This window comes from Pogona vitticeps, chromosome 5 (assembly GCF_051106095.1).
Source record: "Pogona vitticeps strain Pit_001003342236 chromosome 5, PviZW2.1, whole genome shotgun sequence".
NCBI lineage: Eukaryota > Metazoa > Chordata > Lepidosauria > Squamata > Agamidae > Pogona > Pogona vitticeps.
The window spans coordinates 110,254,314-110,267,828 of NC_135787.1; the positions used below are offsets into that span (position 1 = coordinate 110,254,314).

The window sequence follows — 13,515 nt, forward strand, 5'->3', positions numbered from 1 at the left end:
TAATTTATTTGGAATTGTTACTCCCTGCCAATTTAAAGAATATATTTCCATGCTATGTCATCTGCTTATATTTTGTTGTGAACAACTAGTAATATGCATGTGGAGGTAGTTGGGTGCAGGTCTATGTAAAACATGAATGGGAAATTTTCTGGGACCAAATTGTTTTGTGATATCAAGGTGTCCTGTTGTCTTTGTCTTGATGTGTTTGGCATCTTACCACTATGATGGGGCTCAGTTTAGAAACCTATCTATCTTGTTTATCTATCAAGCTTATTTATTTATTTATTTATTTATTTATTTATTTATTTATTTATTTATTTATTTATTTATTTATTTATTTAATTATTTATTTATTTATTTAATTAATTAATTAATTAATTAATTAATTAATTAATTAATTAATTAATTAATTAATATCCCACCTATCTGGTCGTGTCAGGACCACTCTAGGCGGCTAACAACAATTAAAAGATAATACAATAAGTATACGTATAAACAATTTTACATAACAGAAATACTTTGTTTATTTACATTGCTTGCTCCCCCAAAACGAGGGGCTCCAATCATGATTTCCTGGTTCCTCCTCCCCCCAGTAATGAATCCTTTCCCGGTATTTTATTGTCTTATTGTTTTATTTATGCAGCATGCCAATAAAGGTTTCTGTACCTGTACCTGAAAATTACAGTACTTCAAAGTTGCAACATCCCAAGATCTTGCAGTCAGGTAGAAGCTGTGGGCACATATACTTAAAATTTTTTTTTTAAATATATTTTTTTCAATACGTAATAGAACTTATAAAGAATGCCATGTGGGTTCTCACCCTGACCTCCTAGTGGCACATCTGTTATTGGCTCCTTCAAAAGTGCTCTTTTTATAAAAGAACTGCTGGATAGCTCGGTGTTTTAGGTATCTGGTTGAGGAGCTAGAGTTTGGGAATTCAATTCTCCAATATTCATTCTTGATAGGATCTGGACTCAGTGATCCAAAGAATCACTTTCAGTTCTGTAACTCTATGATGATGATGATGAGTCTATAAAATTGGCCTCCCCAGTCTGGCACTTTTCCCCAAGTGAATTTATTTATTTATTTATTTATTTATTTATTTATTTATTTATTTATTTATTTATTTGATTTTTACCCCGCCCCTCTAGACCATGTCTACTCGGGGCGGCTTACAAAATAAAACGAAACAGTATAAAAATATATAAAATCATAAAATTACAAATTTCAATTTATTAGCTAGGGATAGTATTACATATCAGGAAGTTATGTGTTAATTAATGTTCACAGGGATGGAAGTTAGTTTTGTCCAGAGAGATTAAAATATTTCATATAGCTGGGATTGGGCATGAGTGTGTCCCTCTTCAGGCTCTTCACTCCCAACTCCTCAAAAGTAGCAGCTGTTCCTGCTCTTTCTTTCTCAGCCTTTTCAGGATGAAATATTTAAAGCTTTTTCAAAAAAAAAAACACCAAAAAAAAAAAACACCAGAAAATAAAAAACAAACAAACCAGAAATCCTGCTAACATTACTGCCAAAGTATATACAGTTTATTGTCCCTGCAAGTTTCCTGTTTCAGGTGGCACTGAAATGTAACCTCCAAGAACCATGCATCGTTGTCCATTATTTTAGTCTAAGCTTTGTAGTCTGAGCTCGGTGAATAGCATATAAGAACCATGAAGAATAATGTTTCCTGTGTCTTTATTGTTAGTTGGAGAGATTTTGCTGCCCTGTAGTTCAACCGGTTGCTTATATTAAAAGCTGGAAATGGGGCTGAGTGAATTGCTCCAGCAGACCACCTTCCAGTTGAAACCAAGCACTTAGTGGAATGCAGAAGCCTTGTTTCTATTGATTTGCATACAGGGTGGTTGCACTTTCAGATATTCAAAAATGAATATATAAACACATAAAAATTGCACTCAAAGTGAGGCCCAGGTTATGACAGTAATTTAAGTCTTTGATGATGCCTTCTGTTTCTATCAGCTTGCTCAATCACAAGCTCGGGTGACGCATACATATCTGGGATGCATTCCAACCTTTTTTGGGGAATGGGGGGTGGGTTCCTGCCATTCCCTCTGTTTTCACAGCTCAGAGGTGTCACCGCTTATGCATTACCCATGCTGGAATACTATCTGCTTTTAAGAAGGGGATGTATCTGCAGACTGGGATAAAGCCTAAGGGTTTTAAAAATGTACATAATCAGGGGCAAACCCTCCCTGAAAGGAATGGCAGTCCCTCCCCCAATGCCCCTGGACAACGCTTGTGTAAGTTTGGTGGCCACAAAATACCCTTTGCTGGGGTAGGAATAGAATATCAAGTGAAGGGGGGATTGGGATGGGTTATTGTGGGAAAGGGCACGGTTGATTTAGGCAGTGAATAGAAACACTCTGTGCTGCAAGTTTCATTGTAGGTGCCACTTGTAAATACAGTAGAGTCTTTGTTGTGGGCACATCTTCCTTCCACATTCCTCCTCAGCAGGAAAAAAGCCAAGTGGATTTATTTAGTCTGACTTCTCTGCATTGCTAATCGAAGCCTGGAAAAGTCACCCTTTTGGACTACAGCTCCAATAATGCACAACAGCTGGAATACAACTGGCCATGCTTGCTGGGGGATTTGGGAAATGTTATTCTAAAAAGCAAATATTTTCAAGTTCTGAATATTTTTGTTGTTATTGTTGTTTAGTCATTAAGTCGTGTTCGACTCTTCGTGACCCCATGGACCAGAGCACGCCAGGCCCTCCTGTCTTCCACTGCCTCCCGGAGTTTGGTCAAATTCATATTGGTAGCTTCGGTGACACTGTCCAACTCGTCCTCTGTTATCCTCTTCTCTTTTTGCCTTGACTCTTTCCCAACATCATGGTCTTTTCCAGGGAGTCTTCTCATGAGATGGCCAAAGTATTGGAGCCTCAGCTTCAGGATCTGTCCTTCCAGCGAGCACTCAGGGTTAATTTCCTTATGAATGGATAGGTTTGTTTTCCTTGCAGTCCAAGGGACTGTCAAGAGTCTCCTCCAGCACCACAATTCAAAAGCATCAATTTTTTGGCAGTCAGCTTTCTTTATGGTCCAGCTCTCGCTTCCATACATCACTACAGGAAAAACCATAGCTTTGACTATGCTGACTTTTGTTTACAAGGTGATGTCCCTGCTTTTTAAGATGCTGTCAAGGTTTGTCATTGCTTTCCTCCAAGAAGCAGGCGTCTTTTAATTTCATGGCTGCTGTCACCATCTGCAGTTATCATGGAGCCCAGGAAGATATAATCTGTCACTGCCTCCATATCTTCCCCTTCTATTTCCCAGGAGGTGATGGGACCAGTGGCCATGATCTTAGTTTTATTTTTTGCGCTCTCCTCTTTCACCGTTATTAAGAGGTTCTTTAATTCATCCCCACTTTCTGCCATCAGAGTTGTATCATCTGCATATGGGAAGTTGTTGATATTTCGTCCGGCAATCTTAATTCCAGCTTGGGATTCATTTAGTCCCGCCTTTCGCATGATGTATTCTGATTATAAGTTAAATAAGCAGGGAGATAATATACAGCCTTGTCATACTCCTTTCCCAGTTTTGAAACAATCAATTGTTCCATATCCAGTTCTAACTGTTGCTTCCTGTCCCACATAGAGATTTCAGGAGATAGATAAGGTGATCAGACACTCCCATTTCTTTAAGAACTTGCCATAGTTTGCTGTGGTCCATACAGTCAAAGGCTTTTGCGTAGTCAATGAAGCAGAAGTAGATATTTTTCTGGAACACTCTGGCTTTCTCCATAATCCAGTGCATGTTAGAATTTTGGTCTCTAATTCCTCTGCCCCTTCGAAATCCAGCTTGTACTTCTGTGAGTTCTCGGTCCACATACTGCTGAAGCCTACCTTGTAGGATTTTGAGCATAACCTTGCTAGCGTGTGAAATAAGTGCAATTCTACAGTAATTGGAACATTCTTTGGCACTGCCCTTCTTCAGGATCAGGTTGTAGACTGATCTTTTCCAATCCTCTGGCCACTGTTGAGTTTTCCAAACTTGCTGGCATATTGAGTGTAGCACCTTAACAGTATCATCTTTTAAGATTTTAAATATTTCCACTGGAATGCCATCACCTCTACTGGCCTTGTTGTTAGTCATACTTTCTAAGGCCCACTTGACTTCACTCTCCAGGATGTCTGGCTCAAGGTCAGCAGCCACACTATCTGGGTTGTCCGGAACATCCAAATCTTTCTGGTATAATTCCTCTGTGTATTGTTGCTACCTCTTCTTGATATCTTCTGCTTTTGTGAGGTCCCTAACATTTTTGTCCTTTATTGTGTCCATCTTTGCACAAAATGTTCCTTTAGTAGCTCCAATTTTCTTGAACAGATCTCTGCTTTTTCCTTTTCTATTATTTTCCTCTATATCTTTGCACTGTTTATTTAAGAAGGCCCTCTTGTCTCTCCTTGCTATTCTTTGGAAGTCTGCATTCAATTTTCTGTAACTTTCCCTATCTCCCTTGCATTTTGTTTCCCTTCTCCTCTCTGTTATTTCTAAGGCCTCGTTGGACAGCCACTTTGATTTCTTGCATTTCCTTTTCTTTGGGTTGGTTTTTATTGCTGCCTCCTGTACAATGTTATGAGCCTCCATCCATAGTTCTTCAGGCACTCTGTCCGCCCAGGATGACAATGTTTATTCTTGCCATCTCCGGTTTGACCACACCCAGCTTATCAAGGTTCATAGACCTTACATTCCAGGTTCCTATGCAGTATTTTTCTTTGCAGCATCGGACTTTCCTTTCACTTCCACACATGTCCGCAGTTGAGCGTCCTTTCGGCTTTGGCCCAACCACTTCATTAGCTCTGGAGCTACTTGTACTTGTCCTCTGCTCTTCCTCAATAGCATATTGAACGACTTCCGGCCTGAGTGGCTCATCTTGCAGCATCATATCTTTTAGCCTTTTGTTTCTGTTCATGGAGTTTTCTTGGCAAAGATACTGGAGTGACTTGCCAGTTCCTGCTCCAGGTGGATCACGTTTAGTAAGAACTCTCCACTGTGACCTGTCCGTCTTGGGTGTCCCTGCACAGCATAGCCCATCGCTTCTCTGGATTACTCAAGCCCTTTCACCATGACAAGGCAGCAATCCGTGAAGGGGCCTGCATCTAATAACATGAATTCAAATTGCAAGCAAGCAAACAAAGGCAGAACAGAGAGTGCTTTGAAAGACAGGGGCTCAGTAAGCATTCTCTTGCCTTGCTCTCAGATTTTGGTCAATGCATCATCCCAGCAAGACCTCTTTTGTTTTTCCATTTAATTCATGTGCTTAATATTTCAGGGTCCAATGCACACCATCCCCTCCCCTGTTCAAACCCCTCACTAAGAAATGGAAGGACAGACTTGCATTTGCAAGTTTTCTAGTTGCTGCTGCAGTTACAGAGGTGGAACAAAATAAGAGCTTTGGAGGTTACATGCGTGTCTCTCTGGGGATTCTGTCAGGCAGCAAGAGAACAGCCTTCCACTACGTAAGTGGTAGAGAAAATTTAACTACAGCCAGCTCATGCAGCGAAAGAAATCTGCAACCATAATTCAAAAAACAGAAATATCCACCCTTCATAGTAGCGAACGAAGTGAAATTGGCTGAGTCATAAATAGAGGATTAGTGCAGGATTTATCTACTTTAAAGTATTTTAACAGCTGATATTGAAAAATTAAATGCTGCCAGGTCCTAAGAGTCTCGTTATCTGCTTAGAAGTATACTCATATCTGTCACAGAGAAAAATAATGGCTCGAAATCAACAACCGCCTCCACTACCTCAGTTGTGTGTAGAATCTATAAATCATAGTTCTGTAGCTTTGTTTTCAATCAAAGCAATAAAGCTGAATGGCATTTGTATTAATCATATGCTTGACTGGTATGCTGCTGCAGAGGCAGGGTTTACTTTGGTAGGAATATGAATATAATTTGACTCTGCTGAAATTAAATATTTTAGAGCCTCTGTCCAATCCCAGCCAGCAGCTGTCCTGGAAATCAGAGTTCAGTTCTATGGGAAATGCCTTGTGGATGGAGGGTGGGTTATATAAACATAAAACTTTGCAAATTTATTCATACATCTATTTGAATGTAGAATAGTTTCATTTTCAACTGAACTTAGGTTTATTATGGCCAGCAAAACGTTAGTCAGAATGCTTTTTTCTTAAAAAAACAAAAAACAAAAAGGCCATGTTGTTTTATAACATTGAAACATTAAAAAGTCTGAAACAGAAAGCCAGATAAATAGACATACAGATAGGTGTCCAAAAAATATAATACCTCTCCCTGAGAATAATAAAAAAAACATAAAGAAGAATTGGTTGGTTGGCATAATGTCAATTTTTTTTAAAAAATTGCTAGTCACATGCCATCAGATGCCTGAGAGTAATGGAATATATTAACCTGGCACCGACTGGGGGAAAATATTTCATAGATAAGAGGCTGTAACCAAAAGAGCCCTCTGTCTTGCCACTGCTTTCTGAGTCCGAGTTGGAGGAGAAGGCACTTAAAGGACAATATCAGATGTTCATCTTAGAATGCAGGTGTAGTACCAATAGAAGAGGCATTCTGTGAAGCATTGGGCTCCTGAGCCACATAAAATTTTAGAGGTTAAAACCAGCACTTAGAATTTGGCCTAGAAACATACCACTATCTGGAGGAGCAGAACTATAAGAGGTGTTATATGATCAGATGTTTTAGTCTCTAACATTACTATGGCTGATGCATTCTCACTGGGTGCATGTTCCAAACTTATCTTCAAAGGCAGCGCCATGTATAGTGCACTGCAGTAAATGGATATGAAGGTTACTAGAGCATAGACCCACTAAAACTGGACCAACAAGCACTTAGGTTACTTTGTATAATCCTGAGGCCATTTGTGCCGCAAATGGTGGTAGTGCAGGAGATCCCCCCTCCCCTAGCTTTGAGCCTTTTCTTTTGGGGGAGTGCAACCTTGTCCAGAACAGTTTGAATGCCACTCAGTTGATCAGGAGAACCACTGACAAATAGAACATCAGCATGATTTAAATGAGCCCCAGTTTATTTGCTTTTATGCACCACATCTACTAGCTCCCCTGCCAAAGATGAAAATGAAAAACAGAGTCCCATGTCATTGGTATACTCCTGGCCACGTGCTCCAGGACTCAGTCTAGATGACCACACAAAGAGATTTCATGTAGCTGCTGAACAGCCTGGAGCATAAACACTTCTCCTATGGAACCCCAGTCTAAACAATCCATGGACTGAACAATATCCCCAAGCATCACCATCTCTTTTGAAGATGAGATATTTCAAAGACTCTTTTAGAAGAAGGCACAGCAGGCTGCTGTGCAAAGAAAACAAAGCCAAAATCTCACTTGGAAGTCCTACTATAGCTTTGGCCATATCTAAAGCAGCACGCTAGATATTGGGCATTAATTTCTGTTTCAATATGATTCTCCCTTGCCTTGAATCTTTTTTGTCACATAAATACTTGTAAAAGCTCATGTGAATAATTTTGGCAAATTAGACTGATAATACTTCTCATTCTTTGCTGTTGCAGAAGACAAAATGCAAAACTTGTGAAAATATGACTTTAGCATCTCTTAGGATAAAGGAAATCAATGGATATGCATTGTGTTTAATATTTTAAGTAATTGTGAATGCATTGTTTTAAAGTTTTCAACTGGTTGTCATAGTAACGGTGGTGATGTTTGTTTCACATTAGATAGTTTCTGTTTAGACTTTTCCCCCCTAGAAATGTGCTTTCTATAAGTTTGTTTTCAGTGGTGATGCCTCTGCTTTGAACAAACAAACATGCTTTTTATATATTTAATTTTAAAGAAAATAGTCAACAGGAAAAGATCATAGAGATAAAATTTTAAAAATAAACTGCAATTTCACAGTAGTGACTGTAGAACACTAACACTAAGCCTTCTCCATGCCAATTAAAAAACAAACATACTGTAATTGAAATTGCTATCTCCTCCCCAGTAGCTCATTTTTATGTGAGATGCCACTTCTTTAAAAAGAAAGAAACCAATACATTCCAGGGAAATTAATATAGATACTTGGCTGGCTACTAACATGATATGTTGCAAAGCACAAGTTCATTTTTCAAATATTTCTATATACTGTATTTCTATATTTATATATTTAAAATACTTTGCCCAGCCTTTCCCCTTAAAAAGGACCCAAAGTGACATACATAATTAAAAAACAATATTTAAAATTAAAAATATTAATTATACTAAAAAGGGTCAAACAAATGCCACACTAAAAGAAATGTAAAGAAAACAACATCAAAACACATTCAAAGCAGTAAGGCACAACAATCTGTTTAAGACCCCCACCAAGGCAGCCAACCACTAATGGAAAACTTTTTAGAGCCTTAATAGGTGAACAACACAACCTTAGATCTGAGCATGTTGTGATCAAGAGACTGAAATACTTCTTTCTCTTTTACTATATCCTTAATAATAATAATCCTGTGCTATCACGTCAATTCTGACTTATGGTGACCCTTTTCAGGTTTTCCAGGTAGGGAATACTCAGAAGTGGTTTACCATTCCCTTCTTCTGAGGGTGTCCTTGGACTGTACAGCTTGCCCAAGGCCACACAGGCTGACTCTACTCCCAGGAGGCATAGTGGGGAATTGAACTCCCAACATCTGGCTCCACAGTCAAATATCTAAAACACTGAGGTATCCAGCCAGCTACAATATCCTTAGCTGTGCAGTTTAGGATTATCACTTCTTTGTATGCTATTGCTAAATTAATAACTTACATCCCTGTTGCAGTTTGTCAAATGTCATTAATAGAAGTCTGGTAAATATAAAATATATTGGTCCAGGCATAACTGCCTACAAGGTTTCTGGCATATCAGAGAGAAAAAAGATGATTTTACCAAAGGGCCCAGTGTGCATTGATTCCAGTGTTGCATGCAATGCCCTTGTTTATTGTAATGTTTGTTTAATAGTTTCCTTTCATTCTGAATATCTTAAACTAATGAGATACAACATTCTAGAAAAAAATGAGTCACTATATGTGCATTGCTTCGCTTGAGAAGTGGGAAGCTTTCCCTTTAAATCTCCCTTGCCTTTGAAGGGAAAAGGAAACCAAAAAAAAAAAAAAATCCCATTTGTTTCTAATGGTTGCTAACTGGTGCAGTGAGACAGCAGTGCTTTAACAGCACTTTAATTTTCTTCAAAGCATCACTGATGTCAGCATTTAAAAAGAAATCCAGAACATCATCCCTCCCTTGCCCTCTATAATAATAATAATAATAATAATAATAATAATAATAATAATAATAATAATAATAATAATAATAATAATAATAATAATATTATTATTATTATTATTATTATTATTATTATTATTATTATTATTATTATTATTATTATTATTATTATTATTATTATTATTATTATTATTATTATTATTATTCATTTATTCATTTATTCATTTATTTCTATATATCCCACCTATCTGGTCAGTCATGACCACTCTAGGTGGCTTACAACATTAATAAAATACACATAAAATACACAGATAAATATAAAATTATTACATAGTGAACAATAAACAAAATCCAACAAAACGGAAAACAAATAGTAGAAAAGGAGAGCTTAAAAAAGTTTTTAGTTAAGCAGCTTCTTCAAGGCACAGCCAGACAGCTGCTTTGGTTCGATGGCAGAAATCACACATGCTTGAATTAAACAAAAATTGAATGTTTCTACCTACCCCTCAGGGACGTGGTGGCGCTGTGGGCTAAACCGCAGAAGCCTGTGGTGCAGGGTCAGAAGACCAAGCAGTTGTAAGATCGAATCCACGCGACGGAGTGAGCGCCTGTCGCTTGTCCCAGCTCCCGCCAACCTAGCGGTTCGAAAGCATGCAAATGCGAGTAGATAAATAGGTACCATCTCGGTGGGAAGGTAAACAGCGTTCCGTGTCTAAATCACACTGGCCATGTGACCACGGAAAGATTGTCTTCGGACAAACGCTGGCTCTGTGGCTTGAAGAGCGGGATGAGCGCCGCCCCCTAGGGTCGGACACAACTGGACAAAAAATTGTCAAGGGGAACCTTTACCTTTACCTTACCAACCCCTCAAAAAGAGTAGCTACTGAAAGGGACCCAAAATGGTGCAGGTAGGACTGCTCTTGGGGTGAGCAGGTTCACTTATAAGGAGACAGGTGATCCCTTAGATAGGCAAGTAACAACTTCTGGCAAAAACAGCAGGAGACAGCTTGAAGGAGACAGTCTCAGCATCCTCCTTTGAAAGAGGGCTTGAACAGAGGCATTTCCTGTTTTTCCTCTCTCTTTTTTTAACTGTTGCAAAGGGGTCAGATAAAGTGAGTACAGTAAAGGAGGGAAGGGAAAAGGGGAGGAGAGAAAGCTGGGACCTCTCTTTTATGGCACTGTTGATGTATCACTTTTGTTATTAAAAAAAAGTGGGGCCTGATTGCCCCAAGAAACAGTAGAGAAAATTAATCCATACAAAATTAAGAGCAGTGCAGCCTGCTATAATGGCTTAAATAGAAAGAAGTGAACTGGTAATGTTAAATAGGAACATTACCGCTGGTATATATATCACATGACTGCAATTTAATACAGCAGTGGTATAAAAAGAATTGATAAAATGGGTTCTTTTTGGCTCGTGTGATCAGGCCCTATAATACATCTGGGCATATACTGTATTTTCATGTGCATAAAATGACACTTTTTCCTAAAATAATTAGAGAAAAAATTGAGGGTCGTTTTATACACGGTAGTAAGGAGGGGGGAGGGATCAAAGTGCTTTGATCCCTGCTTTCTCCCTCCACTTTCTTGGGAGGAAAGAAATTTTGGGTTAAAAAAGTGGGGTGCATCTTATACATGGAAAAATATGGTAATATAGTTTATTATGTAGTTCTTCATTTCTCCCTATTTATTTTTGTGCCTGTCTCCCTGATCACATAATGAGAATGATTGCCACAAAATGACCAGATCATCTTTTTCTATATATTTATTTAGCTTTCAGCTCGCTAGTTAGAGAAGCTCAGCTAAACAATTTCAGAATTTCCTCTTTACTGGTTTTTGCCTATTTACTGCAGAATCTATCGTTCATAACTTTTTACAGTTTGCTGTGTGATGTCCTCCCTTCTCTTAAGCTATTTTGCGAGTTTGCCTTAATTAATATTCCTTTCCTTACAGCTAAATGATTTCTCGATTTGGGGTTAATGAAAATTAATTATGCACTGCATATTGTTTGGAACTGCTTTAAGCAATAATCCCAGAGAGAATTTGCCCTTGAGGAACTAATTAGATGGCAGTTTCTGTATCTCTCTTATAAAAAATCATAACCTAAACAGCAAAGACTCTGAAATGTGTAGGTCTGTGCCATTGATCAGTTGGTGGCTATGTGTTTGTTCCTGCTATTAAAATGCAATATTTGTGTTAAAACAGTGGGAATATTTGCTAGGTAATTTAAATTATATTTATAACAAATGTTCAGTTTCTTCCACATGCATTTGCATGATCCAGGTAATAAATAGTTCATGTTTACAGAAGAAAATTGTTATTTTATATAATCCTTTCATACTGTTGTATCCAGTATAGTGGCATATAGCAGTGGTTCCCAAACTTGGGTACCCAGATATTCTTGGACTGCAACTCTTAAGAAGCCTTCACTACTAGCAGTGATAGCCAAGATGGCTGGGGGATTTAGTTCAAGAAAATCTGGGGACCCAAAGTTGGGAACCACTGGCATATAGAAACGAACACTGTATTATATGGCCCTTTGCTGAATACAGTACTGACTAGTACTGGCCACTTGAATAAACCGTTGTAAAATCTTTAGTCTAGCAGACTACCATCACCATTTAAAAATCAGAAATATCACAAAGCTTTCACCCTAGCTAGGTTCAAAGCACTCCTTTCAGCAATCTCAAAAGGAAGATACTTGCATGTCCCCTGCAAGTAATGTCTTTTCTCCTGCCAGTCTGGCATTGTGGCAGCTGTTGACCTTGTTTTTCTGTACTGCTCATATTATAAGGACGTTTTGTTATTGATATATCACACCAATTTCTAAAAAGTTTCCTAGTAGGTCTGCACCAATTTTATACCTTCTTGTTCCTTTCTGACTCCTCAAGCAAAACATCATCCATGCGGCAAAATGCTGTGCCTCAATGTGTGCAATAAGGAAGCAGCTGGTACAGTCACCACATCAACCAGATTAGGAAATACTGTGCAACCACAGGGAAATGTGAACCTGTTCCATTAGCTGATTATAGATAGCACCTCCTTTATGGCACCCAATCTGTTGCTTTTGTGTTATTCTTGTTTTTAAAAGGCTGGCTTGTAGTTGTAACTAAGTAATTCTGAAATCAGCTCCTTGAATAGTTAACTTCACCAGTGCATGATTCTGCCTCATAAGTGACAGCTACATTTCCCCACACATGGAAAAATTATTTGTTGACATTCTGTCTTCTTTGGATGAATTATTCATATTCATGAAGTCTGTTGTAGAATTTGGTTACAGTACTGTCTCCCATTCAATCTGATTGCCAAGAATTTCACAATATAATTATACATCCTGTGATGATAGGTAAACCAAAGTAGCCATTCAGTTAAACATCAACTTGCTTAGGTTAAATAGATCTTAGCTTTTCTGCTGATAAAAACACTTAGGTCTGGTTCTTCTCCTTTGCTTCAGTACTTTGAACATAAAACTGTCATAGATTGTGGCCCTTTTTTTTCTCCACATGGAAAATGAGACTGTGATATTCATGAATAACTAAGGTTTAGAGCCCCATGCATAGAAAATGCACAGTTGAAGAAAATTACAACCAAGACCGCTACCGGCCCAACCACCAAGGTGACCAGATGTTTGCATTATGCAGTATAGATGAAGCTTGTAAACTATTGCATGTAGTTTATCATAACATACCTAGAAGGATTGGCAGAACTAGAGGCACTGAACCGTTTAAATGTCACTACAGCAAGAGGTCTCACACAGATTCCTTTTGAACTAACTGTATTGTCAAGACTTTGATAGTTTGTGTAAATCAATTGTGCTATTTTTGTATGAATGTGTTTCCAGAGGCTGCTGAACTTAACTTTATGGTATTACTTTTGATAAAAATTTTCAGGATCAAGCATGAAAATATTGTTGCGCTTGAAGACATCTATGAGAGTCCAAGCCACTTGTATCTCGTCATGCAACTGTAAGTACTTCTTCTGATTAATAATTATTGCAATAATAATTAATAATGCTTTATATTCAGTGGCTAATTTATTATAAACAAGAGGAGATAGTCCCCAAAATATAAGATCAAAGGATGGAATGAAGCGATGGTTACCACCATGTTGTAATCTTACAAGCTGTGTTTAGGTTATCATACCTGGACAGAGTCTATACATTCATGAAAAGCAACAAGGCTAGGCATCATGACCCTCCCCTCAGAGTCCTCAGCATTCCCAGGTTAAGCATGGAAGTCTGAAGGAGGATTTTATTCACTTGAATATTAATGAAACAATTCATATGATTGGAAACCCCATAGGATCTCAGA

General features: G+C 38.2%; 1 protein-coding gene across 1 annotated transcript in view; it reads left to right on the forward strand.

Moving 5' to 3' along the window:
• The window catches only part of CAMK1D (calcium/calmodulin dependent protein kinase ID), a 269,715-nt gene that overhangs the window by 146,247 nt on the left and 109,953 nt on the right, over nt 1-13,515 (forward strand). The window contains exon 3 of the mRNA XM_020797778.3: nt 13,096-13,170. Within this exon, the coding sequence (XP_020653437.1) occupies nt 13,096-13,170 (75 nt within the window). The remainder of the gene's footprint in view (nt 1-13,095; nt 13,171-13,515) is intronic.